We start from the raw sequence: 25,109 nt of genomic DNA, 5'->3' as shown, positions 1-25,109 counted from the left end.
TAAAAGATAGAAATAGTAATTAAGAGGGTGAAGGAGCGGTACCTTACTATCAGTAAACAAAATACAATTAAATAACAGAAAGAGTTAAGTGTTTGTAGTATGTGTTTGCTTACCTTGCTTGGCTCATTTCTTTCCTGTCAATGAGAAATGGAGCAACTTGGACATGCGTAAAACCAGTGATTTTTCAATCATTTTTATTTCTGGCTCATGTTTAAATTTCTAAATGTTCCAGCGTATCCGAGAGCCTCTTAAGGCCAAGAATAAATTTAGGGCTAAAAGAGGAAGGCTTTTGAACAACAGGTCATGCCTGAAAGTCATTAGAATCCTAGAAAAAAGTAAGCATGAGAAAAGGAAGAAAGAGCAAAGAGGTGGAGGCAGGAGTCCTTGGCCTTCGTCTGAAATGGAGTAGCAAATCATGATTCCCAGAACACGTGCTCCTGTTAGATCCCTCAGTTTAAAGTTTAAATGTCAAATGCCAATTAGTTCATTACTGGCAGAATTTAGCACAAGAGATATAGGCTGAAACGAAGGAACAAAATATTCCAATATTCTTGACTGGAAATTCTTTCTGTACAAAATATTTTTGCCACCATATTAAAGGCCTTATACTTTATCATTTTACCAAATTTGATCTTCACAACCATCCTATGATGTAGATACCATTACTTCCCTCTATTTTCCAGATTAGACCATTGAGGCTGAGAGAGGTGAAATGACATGCTCAAGGTCACACAGCTAGAGTAGTAGAAGAGCTGGTCTGATTGAACCCAGAATCCATGCCTTTATCCACCACACTCATGGCTCTGCTTGGGGCCATGGAGATGCGGCTTTTCTTTCTTTTTTTTTTAAATTTAAAAAAAGCATTTACTATTTTAATTTGCTTTTATTTCAGTATTAGTAGTGTTTAAAGATATTTGGTGATGGTTTGTATTTTTGGCCGTGCCCCGCAGCATGTGGGATCTTAATTCCCTGACCAGGGATCAAACCCGTGTCCCCTGCAGTGGAAGTGCAGAGTCTTAACCACTGGACCACCAGGGAAGTCCCTTTTATAGATTTTTTAAATTGAAGTATAGTTGATTTACAATGTTGTGTTAGTTTCAGGTGAACAGCACAGTGATTCAGTTATATATATATATAACTGAATTCAGATTCTTTTCCCTTATAGATTATTACAAAATATTGAGTATAGTTCCCTGTGTTATGCAGTAGGTCCTGGTTGGTTACCTATTTTATATATGTGTGTGTATATGTTAATCCCAATCTCCTAATTTATCCCCCTGCCACCCCAGCTTTCCCCTTTGATAACTATAAGTTTGTTTTCTATATCTGTGGGTCTGTTTTTGTTTTGTAAGTCAGTTCATTTGTATCTTTTTTTTTGTTTTTTGTTTTTTTAGATTCCACAGATAAGCAATGTCATATGATATTTGTCTTCCTCTGTCTGGCTTACTTCACTTAGTATGCTAATCTCTATGTCCATCCATGTTGTGTGAATGACATTAGTTTATTCTTTTTTATGGCTGAATAATATTCCATTGTATATATATACCACATCTTCTTTATTCATTCATCTACTGATGGACATTTAGGTTGCTTCCATGTCTTGGCTAGTGTTAAGTAGTGCTGCAATGAGCACTGGGGTCATGTATCTTTTTGAATTATGGTTTTCTCCAGATGTATGCCCAGGAGTGGGATTGCTGGATCATTTGGTAACTCTATTTTAAATTTTTTAAGGAACCTCCATACTGTTCTCCCTAGCGGCTGTACCAGTTTACATTCCCACCAACAGTGTAGGACGGTTCCTTTTTCTTCGGTGTGGCTTTCTTGATGGAGGCTTTCAAGAGTGAAGCCCTCTTGAAGTCTCTGTCAGTCCTTAAAGTTGGTGAAGCATAGAGGAGGCCACAGCTAGAGACAGGGGCAACCACAATGGCTGTCAAGCCTCATGGTTTCGTCTGCAAATATGTAGGAAACACTCTTTGGAAACATGAGATCCTTGCAGGAAAAGCAAACACTGCTTGCATTTTACTTGAGTAAATGGCTCCTGGCTTTCTGTTCTCTATTAGCTTTGGGGATGGTTTCAAAAATAGATTAAACATTTGTTCACAATCCTCACCATACCACCAGAGAGGATGAGGCAAGGACAACAAAGGATGGTCTTTGACCCATGGAGGAAGTGATACTTTGTTATGGTAAAGGATTTGCTTAACGCCATCCAGCAATAGGGGTAGGAAGAAGGCCGGGTAGAAAGGTACGCGTACACACACAATTTGCACAGTAACGCCATGGCAGCCTCGTCCTTAAAAAGAATGCTTGCGTGCAGATAAACCATCCGATGAAGAAATCTTTGAACCTATACTTGAAAATCTAACCTACCCCATCAAGTAACCCCAAGCATTCATCTTGAACGATATCTGAATGAGTACAATTTCCATTACAAAGCTAATGCTAAGTAGATAAGAGCTTCCAAATTAATACTTTCCCCTTCTCATGACTGCAGTGTAAAAGGATCACTCACCTGTTAGTGTTTTGGTTTTTGCTTTTTGGCTATTTAAGCTTCTTGTTTAATCGTCCTAAGCATTTCTTGATGAGGTAGCTTAAAAGCTTTTTTGAGCTTTGTATTTGTTCTTAGGAATCGGGAACAATTTTGTAATGTGAAATCATCAACATAGTTGTTGACTTTATTTTGAAAAATAGTTTTAAAAAAATGTAGGAGGGGCTCTAGCTTTACACAGAAGCTCTTTATTACACCTGTGTTGTGTGGCCAGAGCTTGGAGGGGATCAGAACATGTCTCTCTTGGCTCAAGTAAATGAGTGGGATTTCGAACAGACTTAGAATCTGCCTAGATGGTCAGGGAAGAGTCAACAATATGGGCTGGAGAAGTGAAGGAGAGAGAAAAACAAGAAAAGGATTGCATTGAAATGATCACTTTTCTCTGTTTCCACTGGCACCAACTTAGTCTGAGCCGCCATCATCCCTTGCCTGGACCTCTAGAAGAATCTCCCAACTCTCCTTCCTTTGTCCACTCAGGCCTCTTGCAGTGCCTTCTCCACAAAGCGTCCAGAAGGAGATTCTAAAAATGCAAATTTGACAACTTCGCCGACCCTGCTGCTCTTAGGCATGAACCGCAGTTCCTTGACAAGGCCTGGAAAGCCCTGCCAGGTCAGCCTCATCTCCACATTCATCCCCCCAGGAATGTTCTGGAATTTCTGCAGGGGGGTCTCAGGGGCAGCAGTCTGGTGGAGGGGGTTGCTTGCGTGGCTTGGGAAGGGGGCTGAGAGAGATTATGGGGGGACTGACCATCCCCAGCTCCGCCTTGGTGCACAGACTTGCTGCCACCTGGTCATGCTTTCGGCACCTCCAGGTGAAGGGCCGTGCCCCTTTCTGCTTCAGGGCCTTCGTGCCAGCTGTTCCCTTACCTGGGAACGCCACCCCTCCCTCAGCAGATGAGTGTGACTCCTGTTCCAGACGCAGGCTCATCTGCTCAGAGAAGCTGCCCGCCCATCTCTGTCCACGTCAGAGCCCTCTGTCCACCCTGTGCGTCCTCCTCCTTTTTTTTTTTTTTTTTTTTTTTTTGCGGTACGTGGGCCTCTCACTGCTGTGGCCTCTCCCGCTGTGGAGCACAGGCTCCAGACGCGCAGGCTCAGCGGCCATGGCTCACGGGCCCAGCCGCTCCGCGGCACGTGGGATCTTCCTGGACCAGGGCACGAACCCATGTCCCCTGCATCGGCAGGTGGACTCTCAACCACTGCGCCACCAGGGAAGCCCTCTCCTCCTCTTTTACTCTTCATCCTCACCTACCTTCTCTCTTCCTCTGCCTCTCTGCTCAAGTCAGCTTAAACCAACCTCACAGAGTTCCCTCCAAAGTTCCCTGAACCCTCACACCCTCCCTGATTCCCTCGAGACTGGTTTAGGGCACCCCTTATGCTCTTAGAGCACCCCTCTATTCAGCATCTGAATTGCAGTTGTCTCATAAGCTCCTGGAGGGTAAGTGGGATTTACTGCTCATGTCCATGTCCCCAGGGCCTTCTCTGTGGTTGGCACCCAATATAACTCCTCTAAATGAACACAGCAGATCTCAGGGGCCTCCTTGATTATCTTTGTATATCACGTAGAGGCTTGAAGTTTTTCATATCTAGGTGAACTGCAGTGATTAGAACTTGTGTCAAGGTGGAAAACACCCAGTATTCTGACATTTTGATCTTTATTAATCACACTTCTCAGAGAGCTTGTTAGTGAAATTAGCATCTACCTATCATTTAAGGCAGGGGTTCCCCAACCTGGCTGTGCCTTAGACTCTCCTGTAAACGTTTGTAAACAGTAAATGTCAAGACCCCATACATAGAGATTTTGATTCAGCAGATCTGAGGTCAGGTTCCTGGGGATTTGGTAACAGACTATGGACCAGTGCTTGGGAGTCTTCTTTTAAGGCCTTACTGATTTTGGTTAGAAGCATCTGCAATATTCCTATAGGACTTCACTATCTGGCATTCGATGTGTTCTAGGTAGAACCTTTAGCTGTATCTGATGTACCTTTGTATGTATTAATCTTATACAAAATGAATTCATAAATGGATAAAATCTGGCTGAAATTAACCTAACTTCCTTCCCTCCTTCCTTCTCTCCCTCTCTCCTTTCTCCTTTCCCTGCAACTGACAAGCATGTATGTATGTATATATGTATGTGTTTGTGTATGCAGTGTACATGTACATATGTGTATATGTGTGTATATGCATATATTTGTGTGTGTATATATGTGTGTGTGTGTGCGTGTGTGTATGTGTAGCCATGGTGGGAGGGACCATTTACCTGGATAAGGCGCACAGGGTTCTGCATGATGTCCTCTCCCCCAAAAACGTAGAGTCTTTGGTCTTTCACGGCGACTGCAGGGTGGAGGACCCCCAGTGGCATGCTGGCCATCCTCTCCCAGACGTTGCAGATGCTGTCATATCTCTCCATGGAGCCCATGACCCCCTGTCCGTCTCCAATCCCCCCGATGGAGAAGATGAAGTTCTTGTGGGCAGTGCTTCTGTGGGAGTAGCGGGCTGCCAGCATGGGCTGCCCCAACCTCCACTGATTGAATTTCAGGGAGAAGATGTAGACCTTGGGACTGGGCACACTGTTCCCCGCGTCCACCGCCATGCCTCCCAGCAGGTAGATGCTGTGGTGCAAGGTGACGGCCGAGGCCTTATACAGCCGGGCCGGGAGTTTGGCAAGGCTCTGCCATTGGCCGGTCTGTCCGTCGTACAGCAGGACGTCCCTGGTGGTCTGCTGGTTGTCCTTCCTTCCACCCAAGAGGATGAGGAAGTCTTGGTAAGAGTTTCTTGGGGGGACATGCCACAGAGGTTGGAGGCCCGGGGCACTGGTGGTGCTGTACGGAGAAAATATCTGCCTCTTGGCTGTCTCCAAGATGGTCTGGCAGGGGGGCGAGGACTGCAGGAGGGCGTCGTTGGCGATGAAGTGGTAGAAGAAGGCTGGGTGGACGTACTGCAGCCTGACCAGCTTGAACAGTTCCTGCATGTATTGCTTCCGGGTCTGGAGGTCATGCTTGATCCAAACCATGAGGGCCTCGAACACCTTCTCCTCCTCCGCACAGAGCCCGTCATCTCCCAGGTAGTCTATCAGTTCCAAGGCCCAGAGCTCCTTCAAATCAGCCGATGCGGCCACCTCTGGGAAGTACGTCAGGGCCACCTCCCTGGCTTTCTTCCTGAGGGTCTCACAGCTGAAGATTTCAGAGAGTCTGATCATGCCCAGGCAGTTGCTGGGGGCCAGCTGGCTCTGGAGGAAGGAGGAGCAGGCCTCAAGCAGCCTGGGGTACTGCAGCATGGAGGCGGCCTCCATCAGGGGCAGGACGCCTTCCACTGTGATGTGTGCCTCACCCGTGTACACATACAGGATGATCCGCTCCAGAGTTGCGGAGTCGAGGCCTTTCAGCTGGACTTTGGGCTCGCTGCTCTCCCGGAAGTTGCTGCAGAACATGGCCTGGAAGTAGGGGCTGCTGGAGGCCAGCACGCTGCGGTGGCAGGGGATCTCCCAGGCCCCCGTGCAGATGCTCACGTCAGTCAGGATCCTGCTTTGCCTCAAGCCATTGAGCTGCCTCAGCAAGTCAGAGGAGAAGTCATGGTCTTTGAAGAGCAGCCCATCTGGCGATTCCTCGTCCATCCTACAGAGATGGGGAGAAGTCCCGAGAGGGAGCACGTGCTGGAGGGTTTAGCTGCGGCGGCTCCAAGACTTAGAGCACCTATGTCCGTTCACCAAGACGCCTGTGGGTATTGCCAAGAATATGGCTCAGTGAAGACCAGAAAGGGAGACCACCTGTGGCGTGGGCCTCACAGCTGACACCTCTCTTTTAGGTTACGATTACTCTCAAAGGTAACAGGCAAATAGCATCTGCGGACAGTCTGAGAAAAACAAAACAAAACAAAACAAGAAAAACCAAAAAAAAAAGAAAACGTGGTTGGATAAGTTCGGCAAGTTGAAGGTGGCAAATGGTCACGTGGTCTGAAATGTTAACCTGAAGCAAGATGACAGTCTGTGCATTTGACCAGCAGAAGTCTGTGAACCTTTCTCCAGCTTCTCAGCATGTCCGTTATTTAGTAAACTCATCTAAACATCTTTCTGGGTGTTAGTCATTCCCCACAGATGTCATTCTGGGGGTGTGGCCTCTGTAACAAGACAGAAATGAGGGATGAAAGTGGACCTTTGAGATTTTTTTTTTCTTTTTTAAAGCATGACTTCACAGAGTCCTGTGGGTTTTGTTTTTAAAATGAGGTAAATAGAAAGCAGAGACCGAACAATACCCTGGACAGGGTTTATTGGATGACATCTGGCTGCCCATCTACCTGCAGAAGAATTAAACATTCGAGCTATTTACCTTGTTTTGCTGCAGTGACATCCACCGATACCTGGTCCGGCTGGTCCCTCCGGAGAGTTTCCACCTCTCGCTCCAAATGAAACCATAAACCCAGGCCTTTCCTTCAGTTGGCAAATAATTTGTCCTGGGAGAATTCTGGATTTGTTTATGCCGAAGGCACTTTCACAGTTTTCTAGACCTTTGTGAAAGAACTGCTGGGCAGGGAGACAGTGTATGCATTCCAGGGCTAAGAATAGTTGCATATGTACTTCCCACTGTTATGCCACGTGACTTGCCAGTTGCCTTTTGCAGCAACCCGAGGGCCTGCAGCGCTGGTGCGTGCCCACATGCCTTGTTTCTTTGGCAAGTGTTTACATCGGCAGAAATAGATCTGGAGGAACGGCTTCTCTTAGAGAAGACTTTGCTGCCCACTTGGACACATCCCGAGTCCCTTGTCCTAAAAGTGCCTGGGAATTCTAGATGTCTGTAAACAGGTTGCCGTGACCTGGGGAAAGTCGCTGAAGATAGTCCTGGGCAAGTTGAAGGTGGCAGATGGTCACAGGGAAGCCAGAACATGGGCCCAAGGGTGTTGTTTAGTGGGTCTCTATTTCCTACTGTCTGCTGGCAGGATCGTTGCAGAGGGCTGAGAGTTCCTCCTCCAGGCTCCAAGGTGATGGTGTCTGTGATGAAACTTGTTTTAAATATTTGTGGAGCATCCCAGAGTTTCTAGCCGTGGGAAAGACCAAACCTTTATTGATCCTCCGTATGACGGGGGCTTCCGTTTTAAAGTGGCAAGGGCAGTAGTCTTGTGGGTCATACCTGCTTCTCACAAGACCCCTGCTGACTATTCATCAGTTAGTTTGTTATAGTTCAGGTTTGCTTTTCTGTTTTATTTTTCCATTTTCTCCCTTCAGGGAGGCTTGTGCTAGAGGAAGGAGGCAAAATATGTTGCTCCAGGAGAGGGGGGTGGGTGGGAGAGAGAGAGAGATAATGAAAGGAAGAAGAAGGAGAAGGAGGAGGAGGAGGGGGAGAAGGGGAGGAAGAAGAGGAGGGGGAAGAGGGGAGGGGGAGGGGAGGGGGAGGGGGAGGAGGAGAACAGGAAGGAAGAGGAGGGGGAGGAGAGTAGAGGGAGGAGGAGGGGGAGGAGGAAGAAGAGGAGGGGAGGAGGGAGAGGAGGGGGGGAGGGGGAGGGGTGGAGGAGGAGGAGGGGGAGGAGGAGGGGAGGAGGGGGAGGGGGAGAGGAGAGGAGAGCAATGATGGTGATGGAGTAGGATGCAGCCTTCAAATGTAAGAGTTAGAACCATGATGGAGGGTTATAGAACAACCAGGATGAGTTAAAGGGACCCCAGGTCTGTTCTGCCCCTGCCTCCGGGGAGGTCCCGATTGAGGGTACCAGCAGTGAATGGCAGGGAAACCCAGCTTTCTCTCCTGCTCAAGTCTTGCTTGGACTATTGCAACAGCCTTCTGCGCTGATTTTCCCCTTGCTCCTGTCTCTCCCTCCGGTACATCCACCCCGTCACCACCAGAGTCACCCTGAAGAAGACAAATCAGAATCTGCCAGTCTCCACGTTCCCCCCACCACTGCATCATGCCCTTCAGTGGCTCCCCTGTCTGTAGGATAAAGTCCATACTCTTTCGCAGGAACCATATTGGTCTCCTGCCACTTCCCTGTCCCACTTATATTTTTCACTCTAGCTCCTTCAGACAACTTGCAGATCCTTGTATGTGTCTGGTCCCTGTTGGGAAGGCTGGGCTGGGCTGGCCTTTAGGGCACCACAGAGCATGGTGGGAGGAGGGGGAGTGTCTCTCATAGTGGCAGATCACAGAGTAGATCACGCCCAGAAGAAAATCAAGGTCAGGAAAACATCCATCCCATGTCGTTGGGGCCAGGCGCCTGGAGGCCGGAATTAGGAGCAAAAGATCTGAGCCAAGTGGGTCAGAGACCCTTGGAGGTACAAGCAAGGAGCTGGAGAGAGCAGCTGGTTTGTACAGCTATCAGAACTGGTGACTGTTCTTGCACTTCTGAGCCGTGCTCGGGACATACGAGCAAGTAGCCAAATTCCTGAAAGGGCCTGAGGTCCCTCTGTTTGCGTTTCTGGGCCTTTGTATGTACTCTTCCCTTTGCTGTCCTTTCCATTTTCACTTCTGAACTACTATTCATCCTTCAAAACGTTATTTGTATATCAGCATCTCTGAAAGTCTTCCTCGACCCTCCCAGTACTCCTCTGTACTGTTTCCACACCCTCTGCACACTTCCAATAGTACATGCCTCATACCCTCATTGCAATTATGTTTGCCTGTTTGCGTCCCTCTTGTTAGAATGGAAGTGTCTGGACAGTAAAAACTTTGTCTTAATTGTCTCTCTGTCCCCAGCACCTAGCACAGTGCCTGACACATAGTGGGGGAATTATATATAGTTCCTGAATTGAGCGTAACAGAATGGAGACTAGGGAAAGAGAAGGAGCTCTGCTGGGTGGCCTTCATGCCCCACCTGCTGTGTAAGTTTAGCAGGGCTGCCGTGTACAGCTTGGTGCATGTCCATTAGACTGCAATGCAAACCGTGCTCTGGAGCAGCCCTGGATGTCCCTCATTTTGATCAAATCCAATAACATGATGAAGTGAAAAGTAAAATAATTGCTTTATACCACAGAGCAAGAGTTGAGTTCAAGGTTGGGAACTGAGCTGAGGTCTTCTCAACTCCAAAGCTAGTGCTTTAGCCCTTGGTCTCAGAGTCAGCACAAGGAAAAAATAACTTCCTTATTGTTCTGAAATGACTATATTATTTCTCTTCCAGCCAGTGGGCAAGCCAAGAGTTTGTTGTGAGGGCAACTAACATGGCTCCACCCATTGGCAGGAATCTTGAAGTTTCCCCTACGTTTTCTAACTAATTAGACCTTCTGGAATCCAGCCCTGTCAAGTCTTCAGACGAGCCCTGGTGTGCAGCCTCAATGTCTGACCAACTTTAATAAATCCTTTGGATTCTAAAGTTTAAAAAAAACAGGCCCCATTCCATTGGCCTGGCCTACTAGGAGAATTCTGGCTCTACATTAAACGTAAGGAAAAGACACAAATAATCTTGGTGTTTACCTCCTAGCAAACACACACATATAACACTAAGCCCAATCCAAAAAACGTATCTATCACCCACCACGTGTAACCCCAGCCAGCTACTTTCAATTCATGAATCTATTTGTCTCCCAAAGTTTTATGTTCTTTGTCTTAATTTTATGTCCTGACCTTCTCTGGGAGATGTCTTAGTTTAAGGTCTGAACATATGGGAACTTAAGATAAATGAGGACATTCAGCTCCTTACCTCTCCTTGTGATGAAAGTTGTTGTCATAAGGAGTCAAGAGTCAGGCTTCGAGGGCATGAAGACTTGGGAGAATCTTGAAACTTCTCCTCAGCATCTGTGTGGTCTTGGGCAGGTAGCTTATTTTTTTTGTTGAAGTATAATCGGTTTACAATGTCATATTAGTTTACCGCATGGTGATTCAGTATTTTTACAGATTATACTCCGTTTAAAGTTATTAAAAGATAATGGCTATAATTGCTTGTTCCATACAATATATCCTTGTTGCTTATCTATTTTATAATAGCAGTTTGTATCTCTTAATCCCATACCCCAAATCTGTCCCACTCCCCTTCCCCTTTGGTAACCACTTTTGCAGTTTCTCCATCTATTAAATGGGGATAACCTTGTCACAGAGAAATAATGTATGAGAAACATCTAGTAAAGTGCTGGCACAATGTAGGTTCACAGTAAATTTTGGTTAGTATTATACCATTACTCTGAAAATAATCTCATGAGATTCCAGTAGGTCCTGGTGCCCAGTTTTCAGCATCTAATTTAGTCTCCTACTCACTCTACCTGTTTCCTTTGCCCTGAGCAATTGCTATGTTCCTCATTACCTATTCAGCTTTTGGGAGTCCTGGATTCCAGTCCAGGCTCTGTCATGGACAGGCTGTGTGTCTTTAGACCAGTCACCTAACCTTTCTGTACTTTCTCACCTGGCCACGAAGATATGGGCAGGTGACTTCTGAGCTGTGCCTCTCTCAGCTCACCCTGTGGTTTGTGCCCTGAAAAGGCCAGAGAAGGGAATGCTAGGGGCTGAGCCTCAGCGAAGGGGCCTCCTCAGAGATTCTGCACATCTCTGGCCTAAAGCCAGAGGCTCTGGTCTGAACACCAGTCAAGCTGCCAGCTGGTATTCTTATTATTTTGCCCTTTTAAGTAAATTCAGAACGCCTTCAGTTTCCCCATAGAGTTTTGCATTGATATTACAGGCTGCTTGGACTTGGGAGGCCTCGGTTTCTTTCCTGTCTGGGTGAGCTGGGCCTGGATTCCCATGGAAGGGCAGTGCTGCTGGCTCAGGTCAGCCTCACGTCTGACAACTACAGACAAGGAAGCCACAAAATGTGCTATATTACACATGTCCAGTCCTCCTAAGACCCTTCAAGGCAAGGTGTTATTTCACACTAACCAGTGAACCATGGCTGGGACAGTTCCTAGGACCTGTGTTTCAAGAAGGGACATATGTACACTTAAAGGCTTTGGGACAGCTCCTTGAGACCTGGAAGACTGTCCTCTGATGGCATCAGAGTAGCTCCACTTCCCACAGTCTGCAGGTGCAGGACAAAACTGAGGAGCAGACAAATACGGTTTCAGTGATCTGGGTCATCAAAAGCTGTAGGAAGGAACTTGCCCCTTCTATGTGATTTTAAAACTTTTCTGTGTCTGTGAGTGCCTGTCTATCGGCGTCTGTACCTATCTGTCTGGGTATGTTTGTTTAACCAGCTTGTGGAAAGCTGAATAAGGACTTTGTGCTCCAGACAATGGCCAAAAGGCGTCCTGCTCCTTGATTCTGGGGTTGCCGTGACGACTGTCCTCTGAGAGCTAAAAGCCTAGCTAATTTTACTAGGCCAGTCGTGCAAATGACTGCATTCCCAACTCTTCCTCCATGCTGTCCCACTGCCAGAAAATATCTTCATATTTTCTTTCCCCCAGGGAGGGCAAGGGGGAAAAAAGGCCGACAGAGATGATGTCAGGACTGCTAGGGGATGGTTGGTACATAACCCGGCTGTCTGGTCCCACTTCTCCCCACAAACTGAAGTCTGACTTCATACATCATTTATGCCACAAATCAGCTTTCTGAGCTCTAAATCAAATCAGGAATAAAGAAATAATATGATCAAGGATACATTCTTATTCTCCTGTTTTAGCACTGTGAGTCACAAAGAATAATACACTGCCTTGGCGTCTCTGCTCCCCCGGGCAGGCACTCCCTGATGGGGAGATAGGAATTTAGACAGGAACATGACTCTCCCTAGGTCACTGAGGCATAGTTTGGCAGTTTGCTGCTGTGGTATAGAAAGTGGATGACCTACAGAGGAAGGTCTGTTGGGAGGATGAACTTTAATCCTTTAGAAGTAGGATTAATTAGAATCCCTAGGGGAAATGTGAATTGAGCAAGACCAATTGAATTGGTCTGATTAACTAAGGGTCCATCCATCTGTCTGTCCAACCATCCATTATCCATTTATCCATTCATCCATTCATCATCCGTCCATCTGTCCATTCATCCATTGAGTAAGACAAGGTCCCTGCTCTTCCGATGCTCACAGTCTGGTAGACAGACAAGATAATAATTTAAGTGTTTTGAAGGGAAGCCTTCCTCAACCTTTCTCCTTCCCACCTCACTCCCCTCCCACCGTGAATTCTGGGTCACCCCCAAAGGGGAATTTTATACACACATCTTTGAAAAGCTCTCACATCAGGCTGAATTTTAGTAACGTGTTTTCACCTCTCTTCTGTATTATAGCTCCTTGAGGGCAGGGATAAGTCTTATTCCCCTGCCCTTATCAGGAAAGGCAGAGAAGAAGAAGAATGGAATTTCCTGACAGAGACAGACACTGGAGACTGTTTGCCTTTTCCAGACTGTTTATTTCATTTTATTTTTTTTAACTGAGAAAAGAATGTTATCTTTTTTTTTTTTAATACAGCAGGTTCTTATTAGTCATCAATTTAATACACATTAGTGTATACATGTCAATCCCAATCGCCCAATTCATCCCACCACCATCACCACCCCCGCCACTTTCCCCCCTTGGTGTCCATACGTTTGTTCTCTACATCTGTGTCCCGATTTCTGCGCTGAAAACCTGTTCATGTGTACCATTTTTCTAGGTTCCACATATATGCGTTAATATACGATATTTGTTTTTCTCTTTCTGACTTACTTCACTCTGTATGACAGTCTCTAGATCCATCCACGTCTCAAAAAATGACCCAATTTCCTTCCTTTTTATGGCTGAGTAATATTCCATTGCATATATGTACCACATCTTCTTTATCCATTCGTCTGTTGATGGGCATTTAGGTTGCTTCTATGACCTGGCTATTGTAAGTAGTGCTGCAATGAACATTGGGGTGCATGTGTCTTTTTGAATTGTGGTTTTCTCTGGGTATATGCCCAGTAGTGGGATTGCTGGATCATATGGTAATTCTATTTTTAATTTTTTAAGGAAGCTCCATACTGTTCTCCATAGTGGCTGTATCAGTTTACAATCCCAGCAACAGTGCAAGAGGGTTCCCTTTTCTCCACACCCTCTCCAGCATTTGTTGTCTGTAGATTTTCTGATGAAGCCCATTCTAACTGGTGTGAGGTGATACCTCATTGTAGTTTTGATTTGCATTTCTGTAATAATGAGTGATGTTGAGCAGCATTTCATGTACTTCTTGGCCATCTGTATGTCTTCTTTGGAGAAATGTCTACTTAGGTCTTCTGCCCATTTTTGGATTGGATTGTTTGTTTTTTTAATATCGAGCTGCATGAGCTGTTTATATATTTTGGAGATTAATCCTTTGTCCATTGATTTGTTTGCAAATATTTTCTCCCATTCTGAGGGTTGTCTTTTCGTCTTGTTTATGGTTTCCTTTGCTGTGCAAAAGCTTTGAAGTTTCATTAGGTCCCACTTGTTTATTTTTGTTTTTATTTCCATTACGAGGTGGATCAAAAAAGATCTTGCTGTGATTTATGTCAAAGTGTGTTCTTCCTGTGTTTTCCTCTAAGAGTTTTTTAGTGTCCAGTCTTACATTTAGGTCTCTAATCCATTTTGAGCTTATTTTTGTGTATGTTGTTAGGGAGTGTTATAATTTCATTCTTTTACATGTAGCTGTCCAGTTTTCCCAACACCACTTATTGGAGAGACTGTCTTTTCTCCATTGTATATCCTTGCCTCCTTTGTCATAGATTAGTTGACTATAGGTGCGTGGGTTTATCTCTGGGCTTTCTATCTTGTTCCATTGATCTATGTTTCTGTTTTTGTGCCAGTACCATATTGTCTTGATTACTGTAGCTTTGTAGTATAGTCTGAAGTCAGGGAGTCTGAATCCTCCAGCTCCGTTTTTTTCCCTCAAGACTGCTTTGGCTATTCGGGGTCTTTTGTGTCTCCATACACATTTTAAGATATTTTTGTTCTAGTTCCGTAAAAAATGCCATTGGTAATTTGATAGGGATTGCATTGAATCTGTAGATTGCTTTGGGTAGTATAGTCATTTTCACAATATTGATTCTTCCAATCCAAGAACGTGGTATATCTCTCCATCTGTTGGTATCATCTTTAATTTCTTTCACCAGTGTCTTATAGTTTTCTGCATACAGGTCTTTTGTCTCCCTAGGTAGGTTTATTCCTAGGTATTTTATTCTTTTTGTTGCAACAGTAAATGGGAGTGTTTCCCTAATTTCTCATTCAGATATTTCATCATTAGTGTATAGGAATGCAAGAGATTTCTGTGCATTAATTTTGTATCCTGCAACTTTACCAGATTCATTGATCAGCTCTAGTTGTTTTCTGGTGGCATCTTTAGGATTTTCTATGTATAGTATCATGCCATCTGCAAACAGTGACAGTTTTACTTCTTCTTTTCCGATTTGTATTCCTTTTATTTCTTTTTCTTCTCTGATTGCCGAGGCTAGGACTTCCAAAACTGTGTTGAATAATAGCAGTGAGAGTGGACATCCTTGTCTCATTCCTGATCTTAGAGGAAATGCTTTCAGTTTTTCACCATTGAGAATGATGTTTGCTGTGGGTTTGTCGTATATGGCCTTTATTATGTTGAGGTAGGTTCCCTCTATGCCCACTTTCTGGAGAGTTTTTATCATAAATGGGTGTTGAATTTTGTCAGAAGCTTTTTCTGCATCCATTGAGATCATCATACGGTTTTTATTCTTCAATTTGTTAATATGGTGTATCACATTGATTGACTTGCATATATTGAAGAATCCTTGCATCCCTGGGATAAATCCCACTTGATCACAGTGTATGATCCTTTTAATGTGTTGTTGGATTCTGTTTGCTAGTATTTTGTTGAGGATTTTTGCATCTATATTCATCAGTGATATTGGTCTGTAATTTTCTTTTTTTGTAGTATCTTTGTCTGGTTTAGGTATCAGGGTGATGGTGGCCTCATAGGATGAGTTTGGGAGTGTTCCTTCCTCTGCAATTTTTTGGAAGAGTTTGAGAAGGATGCGTGTTAGCTCTTCTCTAAATGTTTGATAGAATTTACCTGTGAAGCCATCTGGTCCTGGACTTTTGTTTGTTGGAAGATTTTTAATCACAGCTTCAATTTCATTACTTGTGATTGGTCTGTTCATATTTTCTATTTCTTCCTGGTTCAGTCTTGGAAGGTTATACCTTTCTAAGAATTTGTCCATTTCTTCCAGCTTGTCCATTTTATTGGCATAGAGTTGCTTGTAGTAGTCTCTTAGGATGCTTTGTATTTCTGCGGTGTCTGTTGTAACTTCTCCTTTTTCATTTCTAATTTTATTGATTTGAGTCCTCTCCCTCTTTTTCTTTATGAGTCTGGCTAATGGTTTATCAATTTTGTTTATCTTCTCAAAGAACCAGCTTTTAGTTTTATTGATCTTTGCTATTGTTTTCTTTGTTTCTGTGTCATTTATTTCTGCTCTGACCTTTATGATTTCTTTCCTTCTGTTAACTTTGGGTTTTGTTTGTTCTTCTTTCTCTAGTTTTTTTAGGTGTAAAGTTAGATTATTTATTTGACATTTTTCTTGTTTCTTGAGGTAGGCTTGTATAGCTATAAAATTCCCTCTTAGAACTGCTTTTGCTGCATCCCATATGTTTTGGATTGTCGTGTTTTCATTGTCATTTGTCTCTAGGTATTTCTTGATTTCCTCTTTTATTTCTTCAGAGATATCTTGGTTAGTAACATAGTGTTTACCCTCCATGTGTTTGTGTTTTTCCTTTTTTTCCCCTATAATTCATTTCTAATCTCATAGTGTTGTGGTCAGAAAAGATGCTTGATATGATTTCAATTTTCTTAAATTTGCTGAGGCTTGGTTTGTGACCCAAGATGTGATCTGTGCTGGAGAATGTTCTGTACGCACTTGAGAAGAAAGTGCAATCTGCTGTTTTTGGATGGAATGTCCTATAAATATCAATTAAATCTATCTGGTCTATTGTGTCATTTAAAGCTTGTGTTTCCTTATTTATTTTCATTTTGGATGATCTGTCCATTGGTGTAAGTGAGGTGTTAATGTCCCCCACTCTTATTGTGTTACTGTCAATTTCCTCTTTTACAGCTGTTAACAGTTGCCTTATGTCTTGAGGTGCTCCTATGTTGGGTGCATATGTATTTATAATTGTTATATCTTCTTCTTGGATTGATCCCTTGATCATTATGTAGTGTCCTTCCTTGTCTCTTGTAACATTCTTTATTTTAAAGTCTATTTTATCTGATTTGAGTATTGCTACTCCAGCTTTCTTTTTTTTTGCTGTATGCGGGCCTCTCACTCTTGTGGCCTCTCCCGTTGCAGAGCACAGGCTCCGGACGCGCAGGCTCAGCAGCCGTGGCTTATGGGCCCAGCCGCTCCATGGCATGTGGGATCTTCCCGGACCGGGGCACGAACCCGTGTCCCCTGCATCGGCAGGCGGACTCTCAACCACTGCGCCACCAGGGAAGCCCTCCAGCTTTCTTTTGATTTCCATTTGCATAGAATATCTTTTTCCATCCCCTCACTTTCAGGCTGTATGTGTCCCTAGGTCTGAAGTGGGTCTCTTGTAGACAGCATATATATGGGTCTTGTTTTTGTATCCATTCATGGAGCCTGTGTCTTTTGGTTGGAGCATTTAATCCATTCACGTTTAAGGTAATTATCGATATGTATGTTCCTATGACCATTTTCTTCATTGTTTTGGGTTTGTTTTTGTAGTTCCTTTTCTTCTCTTGTGTTTCCCACTTTGAGAAGTTCCTTTAGCATTTGTTGTAGAGCTGGTTTGGTGGTGCTGAATTCTCTTAGCTTTTGCTTGTCTGTAAAGCTTTTGATTTCTCCTTCGAATCTGAATGAGAGCCTTGCCGGGTAGAGTAATCTTGGTTGTAGGTTCTTCCCTTTCATCACTTAAAGTATATCATGCCACTCCCTTCTGGCTTATAAGTTTCTGCTGAGAAATCAGCTGTTAACCTTATGGGAGTTCCCTTGTATGTTATTTGTCATTTTTCCCTTGCTGCTTTCAATAATTTTTCTTTGTCTTTAATTTTTGCCAATTTGATTACTATGTGTCTCGGTGTGTTTCTCCTTGCGTTTATCCTGTATGGGACTTGCTGCGCTTCCTGGACTTCGGTGGCTATTTCCTTTCCCATGTTAGGGAAGTTTTTGACTATAATCTCTTCAAATATTTTCTCGGGTCCTTTCTCTCTCTCTTCTCCTTCTGGGACCCCTATAACGCGAATGTTGTTGCGTTTAATGTTGTCCCAGAGGTCTCTTAGGCTGTCTTCATTTCTTTTCATTCTTTTTTCTTTATTCTGTTCTGCAGCAGTGAATTCCACCATTCTGTCTTCCAAGTCACTTATCTGTTCTTCTGCCTCAGTTATTCTGCTATTGATTCCTTCTAGTGTAGTTTTCATTTCAGTTATTGTATTGTTCATCTCTGTTTGTTTGTTCTTTAATTCTTCTAGGTCTTTGTTAAATATTTCTTGTATATTCTTGATCTTTGCCTCCATTGTTTTTCCGAGGTCCTGGATCATCTTCAGTATCATCATTCTGAATTCTTTCTCTGGAAGGTTGCCTATCTCCACTTCATTTAGTTGTTTTTCAGGGATTTTATCTTGTTCCTTCATCTGGTACATAGCCCTCTGTCTTTTCATCTTGTCAGTCTTTCTGTGAATGTGGTTTTTGTTACACAGGCTGCAGGATTGTAGTTTTTCTAGCTTCTGCTGTCTGTCCTCTGGTGGATGAGGCTATCTAAGAGGCTTGTGCAGGTTTCCTGATGGGAGGGACTGGTGGTGGGTAGAGCTGACTGTTGCTCTCCTGGTCAGAGCTCAGTAAAACTTGAATCCGCTTGACTGCTGATGGGTGGGGCTGGGTTCCCTCCCTGTTTGTTGTTTGGCCTGAGGCAACCCAACACTGGAGCCTACCTGGGCTCTTTGCTGGGGCTAATGGCAGACTCTGGGAAGGCTGACTCCAAGGAGTACTTCCAAGAGCTTCTGCTGCCAGTGTCCCCATCCCCATGGTGAGCCACAGCCACCCCCCGCCTCCACAGGAGACCCTCCAACACTAGCAGGTAGGTCTGGTTCAGTCTCCCCTGGGTTCACTGCTCCTTCCCCTGGGTCCCGATGCGCACACTACTTTGTGTGTGCCGTCCAAGAGTGGAGTCTCTGTCAAAGTCCTGCCATCAAATCCCACTAGCCTTCAAAGTCTGATTCTCTAGGAATTCCTCCTCCCATTGCTGGACCCCCAGGTTGGGAAGCCTGACGTGGGGCTCAGAACCTTCATTCCAGTGGGTGGACTTCTGTGGTATAAAGTGTTCTCCAGTCTGTGAGTCACCCACCCAGCAGTTATGGGATTTGATTTTGCTGTGATTGCACCCCTCCTACTGTCTCATTGTGGCTTCTCCTTTGTCTTTGGATGTGGGGTATCTTATTTGGTGAGTTCCAGTGTCTTCCTGTTGATGATTGTCCAGCAGCTAGTTGTGATTCTGGTGTTCTCCCAAGAGGGAGTGAAAGCACGTCCTTCTACTCTGCCGTCTTGGTTCAGCAAAGCCCAGACTGTTTATATTTTTACTGGTGGCTTTCTTTTAAGTTTTCCAAAACATTTTTTAATCTGTGTTTTTCTAATGATCAAAAATAAAAGAATATTTTTGACTCCCTGCTAGGTAAGAAAAGGAATTGGAAACATTTTACTTATATCTCCCTGGTTTTTGTAAAGGTAACCTGGAATTTAAGGCCCAGATTATTGTCATCAAATTATTTCATATAGTATAGCTTGTCTTTTAAGAATGGCTTTATTATTTGCTTTTAAATCATATTTACAAAAATTATTTAGACTTAGCTCCATACTTAGCTGATTTACATTTTCACTGCCAGTTCTTTTATGGCACAACTTCCCCATTCTCAAATGCTTAATTCTGACTCATTCTTCTATTAACTCGGGTTCATTGATTTGAATTTTTTTAGGTAGAATATAGGGGAGGTGCATTTTTCTGAATCCTTCCTTATCTAAGATTCTCTTTTTGTTTCCTGCCATCTACGGACAACATTCTGGCTAGGTGTAATAGTTTAGGTCAAGAATTTTTTTCTTCATAACAAAGTTCCAGTTATAAAATAAATGTCATGGGGATGTAATATACAGCATGATGACTATAGTTAGTAATACTGTACTGCATATTTGAAAGTTGCTAAAAGAATAGATCTTGAAAGTTCTCATCACAAGAAAATAAAATTGTGACTGTGTGTGGTGACGGATGTTAACTAGACTTATTGTGGTGATCATTTCACAATACATACAAATATCAGATCATTATGTTGTACACCTGAAACTAATATAAAGTTATATGTCAATTATATATTAACTAAAAATAAATAAATAAAAAATTATTTTCATCAAAAATTTCTGAAAACCACCCATTTTATCCTGGAAAACGTTCAGTGCTGCAGAGTAGAAGTTTGAGAATTGACTGATTTATATCCTTTTTTGTTTGTTAAAATTTTTTCTCTATTCTTTTAATTAAAAGCATTGCCAGGATATGTCCAGGCATATGTTCTTTTTATAAATTTTGCCTATAAAACATGGCTGTTGATTTGTATATTCCAGACTTTATTCAGCCCAGGAAATTTTTCTTCAATTATATCTTTATTACTTCTGTTGCAGTTTTGTTCCTACATGAACAACACAGATATATTCTTTTAACTTGGCCTCCTTATTTAAATTATTATCTCTTTTAAAATATTTACTTCCTTGTCCCTGCATTCTATAATACTCACCCAAATTTACCCTTTATACCACTGGTGTACTTTTCCATATGGTTAATTTTCCTCTTTGCTGCTTCTAATGCAGTATTGAAATATGTTATTGCATCTTTATCCCTCCAAAATAATCCCATAGCTCTTCTAACTCTCTTTCTGTCTCAGTATGATCATAATGGATTTCTGCCAATTTTACAGAAGGAATGTCATTTTTCTTTCTGTTGACGCTGAAGTTTTTGAAAAAGTTTCTTCTGGACATACTCTTGAGTCTTCAGAATGGTGTTCTCTTTTCATGTCCTGCAGTATACTTTCAGTCTGTCTCCTTTCTTTATGTATTCATCTTTGAATGAGAAGATTAATCCAGACCCAGGTATGGGCAAATAACAGACTATATAGCTTGCCTTTGGAACGGTTAACTATCCCGTTGGGTGCTACTTGAATATCCTTCTTACATCTGTAGTTGGAGGGATGGCTGATTATTCTTCCCACTTCCTAGCTCCATTCCCAGGGTTAGTGACACACACAAGTTTGGCCCTGTTGGGTTGAGGTGTGATTTTCTTCTATCCGCAATGCAAAAAACCCTATAACCCCCAACTGTCCAAAAAATGCCCCAACAGGCTCTTCTTGTCTTCCCCACATCTTTCAAAATTTGATTTTTACCAACTCTCTTCCACCTTCAGGAAGCAGAGGGTCCCTGGCAGGGACTCTCCCCACCGTCTTCCACATCTTGTACTATTGGTTGCTTGAAAATTGTAGTCTCTAAAAGGATACAGAAAGATTTTTGGGGGTGCATGTGTGTGTGCATAAAGCTGTACTCTGGCTGCCTCAAAAGATGTCACTTGTGTAGTAGAGGATAGCTGGTCAGTTTTAAGGTTAATCTAGTCTCTGAGTCAAGGAGCAGGAGTGTAGAAATAAAGAACTCTCTATTGACTTTCAAAGAATTGAATCTCCTCTCTTTCGTGAGATAAAGCATGAATAGGTCACTCACTGTTTCTCACAAGCCAATCGTGTCTGCTTCTGATATTGAGTTGATTCTGATATTGGGCTGTAATCAGTCCTATCTTTCTGAGGTTGTGGTGAGTGTTCACCATTCCTTGTAAATCATTTTTGGTGGGCAATAGATGCTACCAGAGAGACACTGTTTTGTATTAGCTTCACACATTGTTCTTGAGGTTCAGTCCTCAGAACCTACCAGGGATTCCAGGAGCCCTTTGGATAAAGGCTTCCGTCGTCAGCAGTTTAGTTTCTCCTACACCTGAATAATCAAAAGATAGAAAAAAAGAGTGAGCAAAGACAGCACAGTTGATCTGGTAACCCCCATTGCTAGGAAAGCTTGCCCAACTCCCCAGGGCTTTGGGTAAGGAAGTAGGAAGAATCTTCTTGTGTTTTCCATTCCAATGGGCAGGCCAGAACAGACCATGGAGTTTCAGACATGACCTGGGGGTCAGGGAGTCTGCTATTTAAACTTTTCATAACACCTAGTGCATTGTCGGTCGCCCAAAGGCATTGCAGAATATTGGTGGTAATAATAGCAATCAGAAACCTGCCATTCTACCTGGAAGATGTGCACATCATTCCCACTGTCATCTCCAGAACTTTCTTCAACACACATGCCTGAAGGGAAACTTTCTCTGTTCCAAAGTAGAACGTTATAGAGATGGGGGATGGGCAACTGACGACACGACTGAGATTCCCAATTGTTAGTGGATCTTCCTCCAGAAATGATTGCATAAGAACAGTAATGAGGATGATCTTTTCTGAAATTAGGAGAGTCACCAGCGCACACTAATTGATTAAATCATCCCAACACAAAATTATTGAACACCTACTGCATACCTACTGTCTTCACTGCTCATGGAATGTATTTGGAGAGACACACAAAGATCTCATTTCTACCAGGCTGCACGGTAACTCTCTCTTCTCCCTAAAAAGCACTCCTTCTGCCAATTAGAGAAGGTAATGAATTAGACAACAATGAGGAGGAAAGTGCAGGGGAGAAGGGAAAAAGATCATTCTAGAAGATGTTACCAAATGTGAATTATCCCTGGAAAGAATGTTCCAGCCCTGTGGTTAGTTTGTCACATAAGGGTTGGGGTCTTAGAAGGAGCACTTTGGACAAGTAAACAGAAGAGTGCCAAACCTGGGAGGGAGTGGGGGATGAAGGTGGTGCTTTTCGTAGAACAATGTTTCTGAGATGTGAGGGGATCGCTGGGCAGAGGGCTGGCCGGACCTGGAGTTCCTGCTCAAAGGGCGGAGCAAAGGGTGTTGAAGACAAACTCGTTTGCCTCACAGCTGTGCATGAGGTTGTCTGAGGACCTTTGAGAAACATTCCCATCCTTCCCATGCCTCATACAAGGCGCCCAGATGTTCTGATTTAGGCGCAACAGGCCTTTCCCACTTGACATTCTCCCACAAATTTTCTTCACGTGTTCTCCCCAGGCCCTGTTCCCCACCTACACCCCTCCCCTTACCATCTGCCCACCTCATTTTCTCCTTTGCTTAGCCAAGTTATTTCTGTTTGCAAAACTGCTAACCCTTTATCTCTTCTATTATTGTTTCTCATGAGGAACTTTTCTGAACTTACCAGGTTTGGCCACTGGATTCTACCCTTTCACCCTGTTTTCCCTGGGGGCAAAGCAGAGCAAGACAGCCTCACCTACTGAAAGGAGCAGTGTCTTCTCTAGGTGAATTTGCTTATTAAACTGTGAGTCGATAATGCATGGTGGCCATTTTTCTCTTTTGCATGAGGGTCCAGGGCAGGGTGTGTTGCCAGCTGTTATATAAAGGACAAAAAGCAGTCTTTGAACAGACCTAGTGCCGCCCCTTGGCCGTAGTCAGGTACCTATGAGCACTTTATGTCCTGTGTGTTCTTTAATCCTCACCATAATCCTGGGAGGCAGGTTTCGTTAAGTAGGGTCCCAGATATTGAGCAAGACATACTTATGCTAAAATATGTTCTCACTGCCTGGAATGCAAATTTAAGTGTGTATCCTGTCTTCATTTGCTAACTCTGGCAACCGTTCATTGAGCCCAAACTGCAGATGAGGTCATGTGACTTGGCTCGGGGTGCTGGATAATGTTAGCTTCTTACTCCTGTCCTTCCCCAACTCCACCATTCCAGCAGTCCAAACAGAGGAAAAAACGAAAGAAAATATTATTTAAAGTGAATGAATATTCTCTGGCCCTCTGCCCACGGACCATTTCATTATTTCATCTATTGTCAGCAGCAACCTGACAGCACTGAAATTCGGTAGAGGGCACAGTGATGATCTGATACTTCGGCTGAATCCCAACTAGAATTTTGACTTTTCTGAAGGGATGTGGCAAAGCAGAAGCCCAGAGGCCTTGGCATCCACAGCCATGAATAACTGCCCTGGCTTTGGCACCAACTCAATCTATGAACCAGGCTACCTCTGTTAATTCTTTTATGAGTTTTAGTTTCTTTGTTGAAAAGTTGAGACTGGGACTACTGACCTGCATTCTTCTCAGGATGAGGTCGTGCAGTGTGGTCCAGCATCTGGTACCAGGTAGACCTGGGTTTGAATCCCAGCTCTGCCACTTACCAACTGTGTGACCTGTGGCAAGTTACTTAACCTCTCTGTGCCTTGGCTTTCTCACCTATAAAATGGAGATAATGCTAGTACAGAAGAGAATGAAGGCTGTGGTTTGGAGGCAAGGCTTACTAATTAATTCGTGTATTCACACAAGCACTGAATTGCCAACCTAGTCAAATCCTCCTATAAAGAGCTCTGGTCAGGGGCTATGAACGAATGCCTAGCTCTGTTTGAGGAGCAACTAGGAATACCAAAGGAGCAGAAAACCTGACTTATGCCCAGAAGGACCAACGATCCCATGGAAGGAGACCAGTTGTACCCAGGTGAAACAACAAGACCACAAAATCAAGGGTGTGATGATTCAAGGCAAATCAGGCAGGAGGCTGAGGAGGTATGAATAGTAAGACTTAATAGTACGTCTTGTGCTCTTATACCCATTGCGATTTATCAAAGGCATTTCCAGACATTTCAGGTGAGGTAATGAGCGGTCAGAATGAGGAAGGGACTGGATCCGGGAAGCTTCTAGAGGGGAGGGGATTCTTTGAGCAGTCATAGATTTGGATTGGAAGATGGCATTTCTGGTAGGACAAGGCCAAAATGCAAAGGTGGGGGAGTTGGTGACACCGCATGGGACAGCAGAGGAGTTGAAGTGGGCCTGCAAGGAGACTGAAGCTGGGCCTTGGAACTTGCTTTGCCCTCAGGTAGTTGTACGGCTGGCCTCTCAATGTTCAGGACTTGGCTTACGTTACTCCATCAGGTGTCCCCCCACCTGTCTCTCTATGTCATATCACCCTGTTTTATTTTTTATTACATTTTTTTGTTTAATGAAATTATTCCATTTGTAACATCTTATTGTTTATTCTGGCTCCCCTAATGGAATGAAATCTTCATGCAAGCAAGAACATTGAGTCCATAGCAGATACTCAAAGCGTATTTGTTGGAGGAATGCATGAGCAGGTAGATAGATGGCTCAGAATTCTAGTTTAAGGAATTAGGTTTTATAGGAAATTATGAGGACTTCAATATAAGCTGTATAGAGGTACGCTGTATGTCCCCAGAAGGGCCCTTTTGTGACAGGGGTCAGTGAGTGGTCCTTCCCTTTCCTCTTTGCTTAAAATGAGTCCGGAGGGTGATGGGAGTTTGGGGGAGTGTCCGTGGGTGAAGGCAGGGGCTGGCTTTCAGAGCCTCTCAATCTGCGGCTATGTTAGGGCAGTGGCTCTCATCCTGGCTTCCCATTCAAGCCCTGGGGAAATTAAAAAATTCCCAATTCCCAGGCTGCACCCCTAAGTCCAATAAAATCCAAATCTTTGAGGTGAGGCCCCAGCTCAGCATTCTGTAAGCTTCCCTGGCGATTCCACTGTGCAGCCGAGGGTGGAAAGCACTGTGCTAGGTACCACTCACGTCTCTCACAAACTTCAGGCATGATTAACTGGCCTATCTTATTCATA

At 43.8% G+C, this 25,109-nt stretch overlaps 2 protein-coding genes across 15 annotated transcripts in view; one reads left to right on the top strand and one right to left on the bottom strand.

Moving 5' to 3' along the window:
• KLHL38 (kelch like family member 38) overlaps positions 1–7,085 on the bottom strand; it is a 28,194-nt gene extending 21,109 nt beyond the window's left edge. For 11 of the 13 annotated variants that reach the window (XM_067711326.1, XM_067711330.1, XM_067711334.1 and 8 more), the window contains exons 1-2: positions 6,870–7,085; positions 4,805–6,660 (exon numbers count right to left, since the gene is read on the bottom strand). In XM_067711326.1, the coding sequence (XP_067567427.1) occupies positions 4,805–6,157 (1,353 nt within the window). In that variant the 5' untranslated portion in view covers positions 6,158–6,660; positions 6,870–7,085. The remainder of the gene's footprint in view (positions 1–4,804; positions 6,661–6,869) is intronic. The other 2 variants (XM_067711338.1, XM_067711339.1) reach the window with 2 other exon arrangements.
• NTAQ1 (N-terminal glutamine amidase 1) overlaps positions 1–25,109 on the top strand; it is a 252,410-nt gene that overhangs the window by 189,079 nt on the left and 38,222 nt on the right. The window lies entirely within an intron of this gene.

Source organism: Pseudorca crassidens, chromosome 17 (assembly GCF_039906515.1).
Source record: "Pseudorca crassidens isolate mPseCra1 chromosome 17, mPseCra1.hap1, whole genome shotgun sequence".
NCBI classification, from domain to species: domain Eukaryota; kingdom Metazoa; phylum Chordata; class Mammalia; order Artiodactyla; family Delphinidae; genus Pseudorca; species Pseudorca crassidens.
The sequence above is the reverse complement of the archived record's forward strand: the minus strand, read 5'-3'. Positions and strand labels throughout refer to the sequence as shown.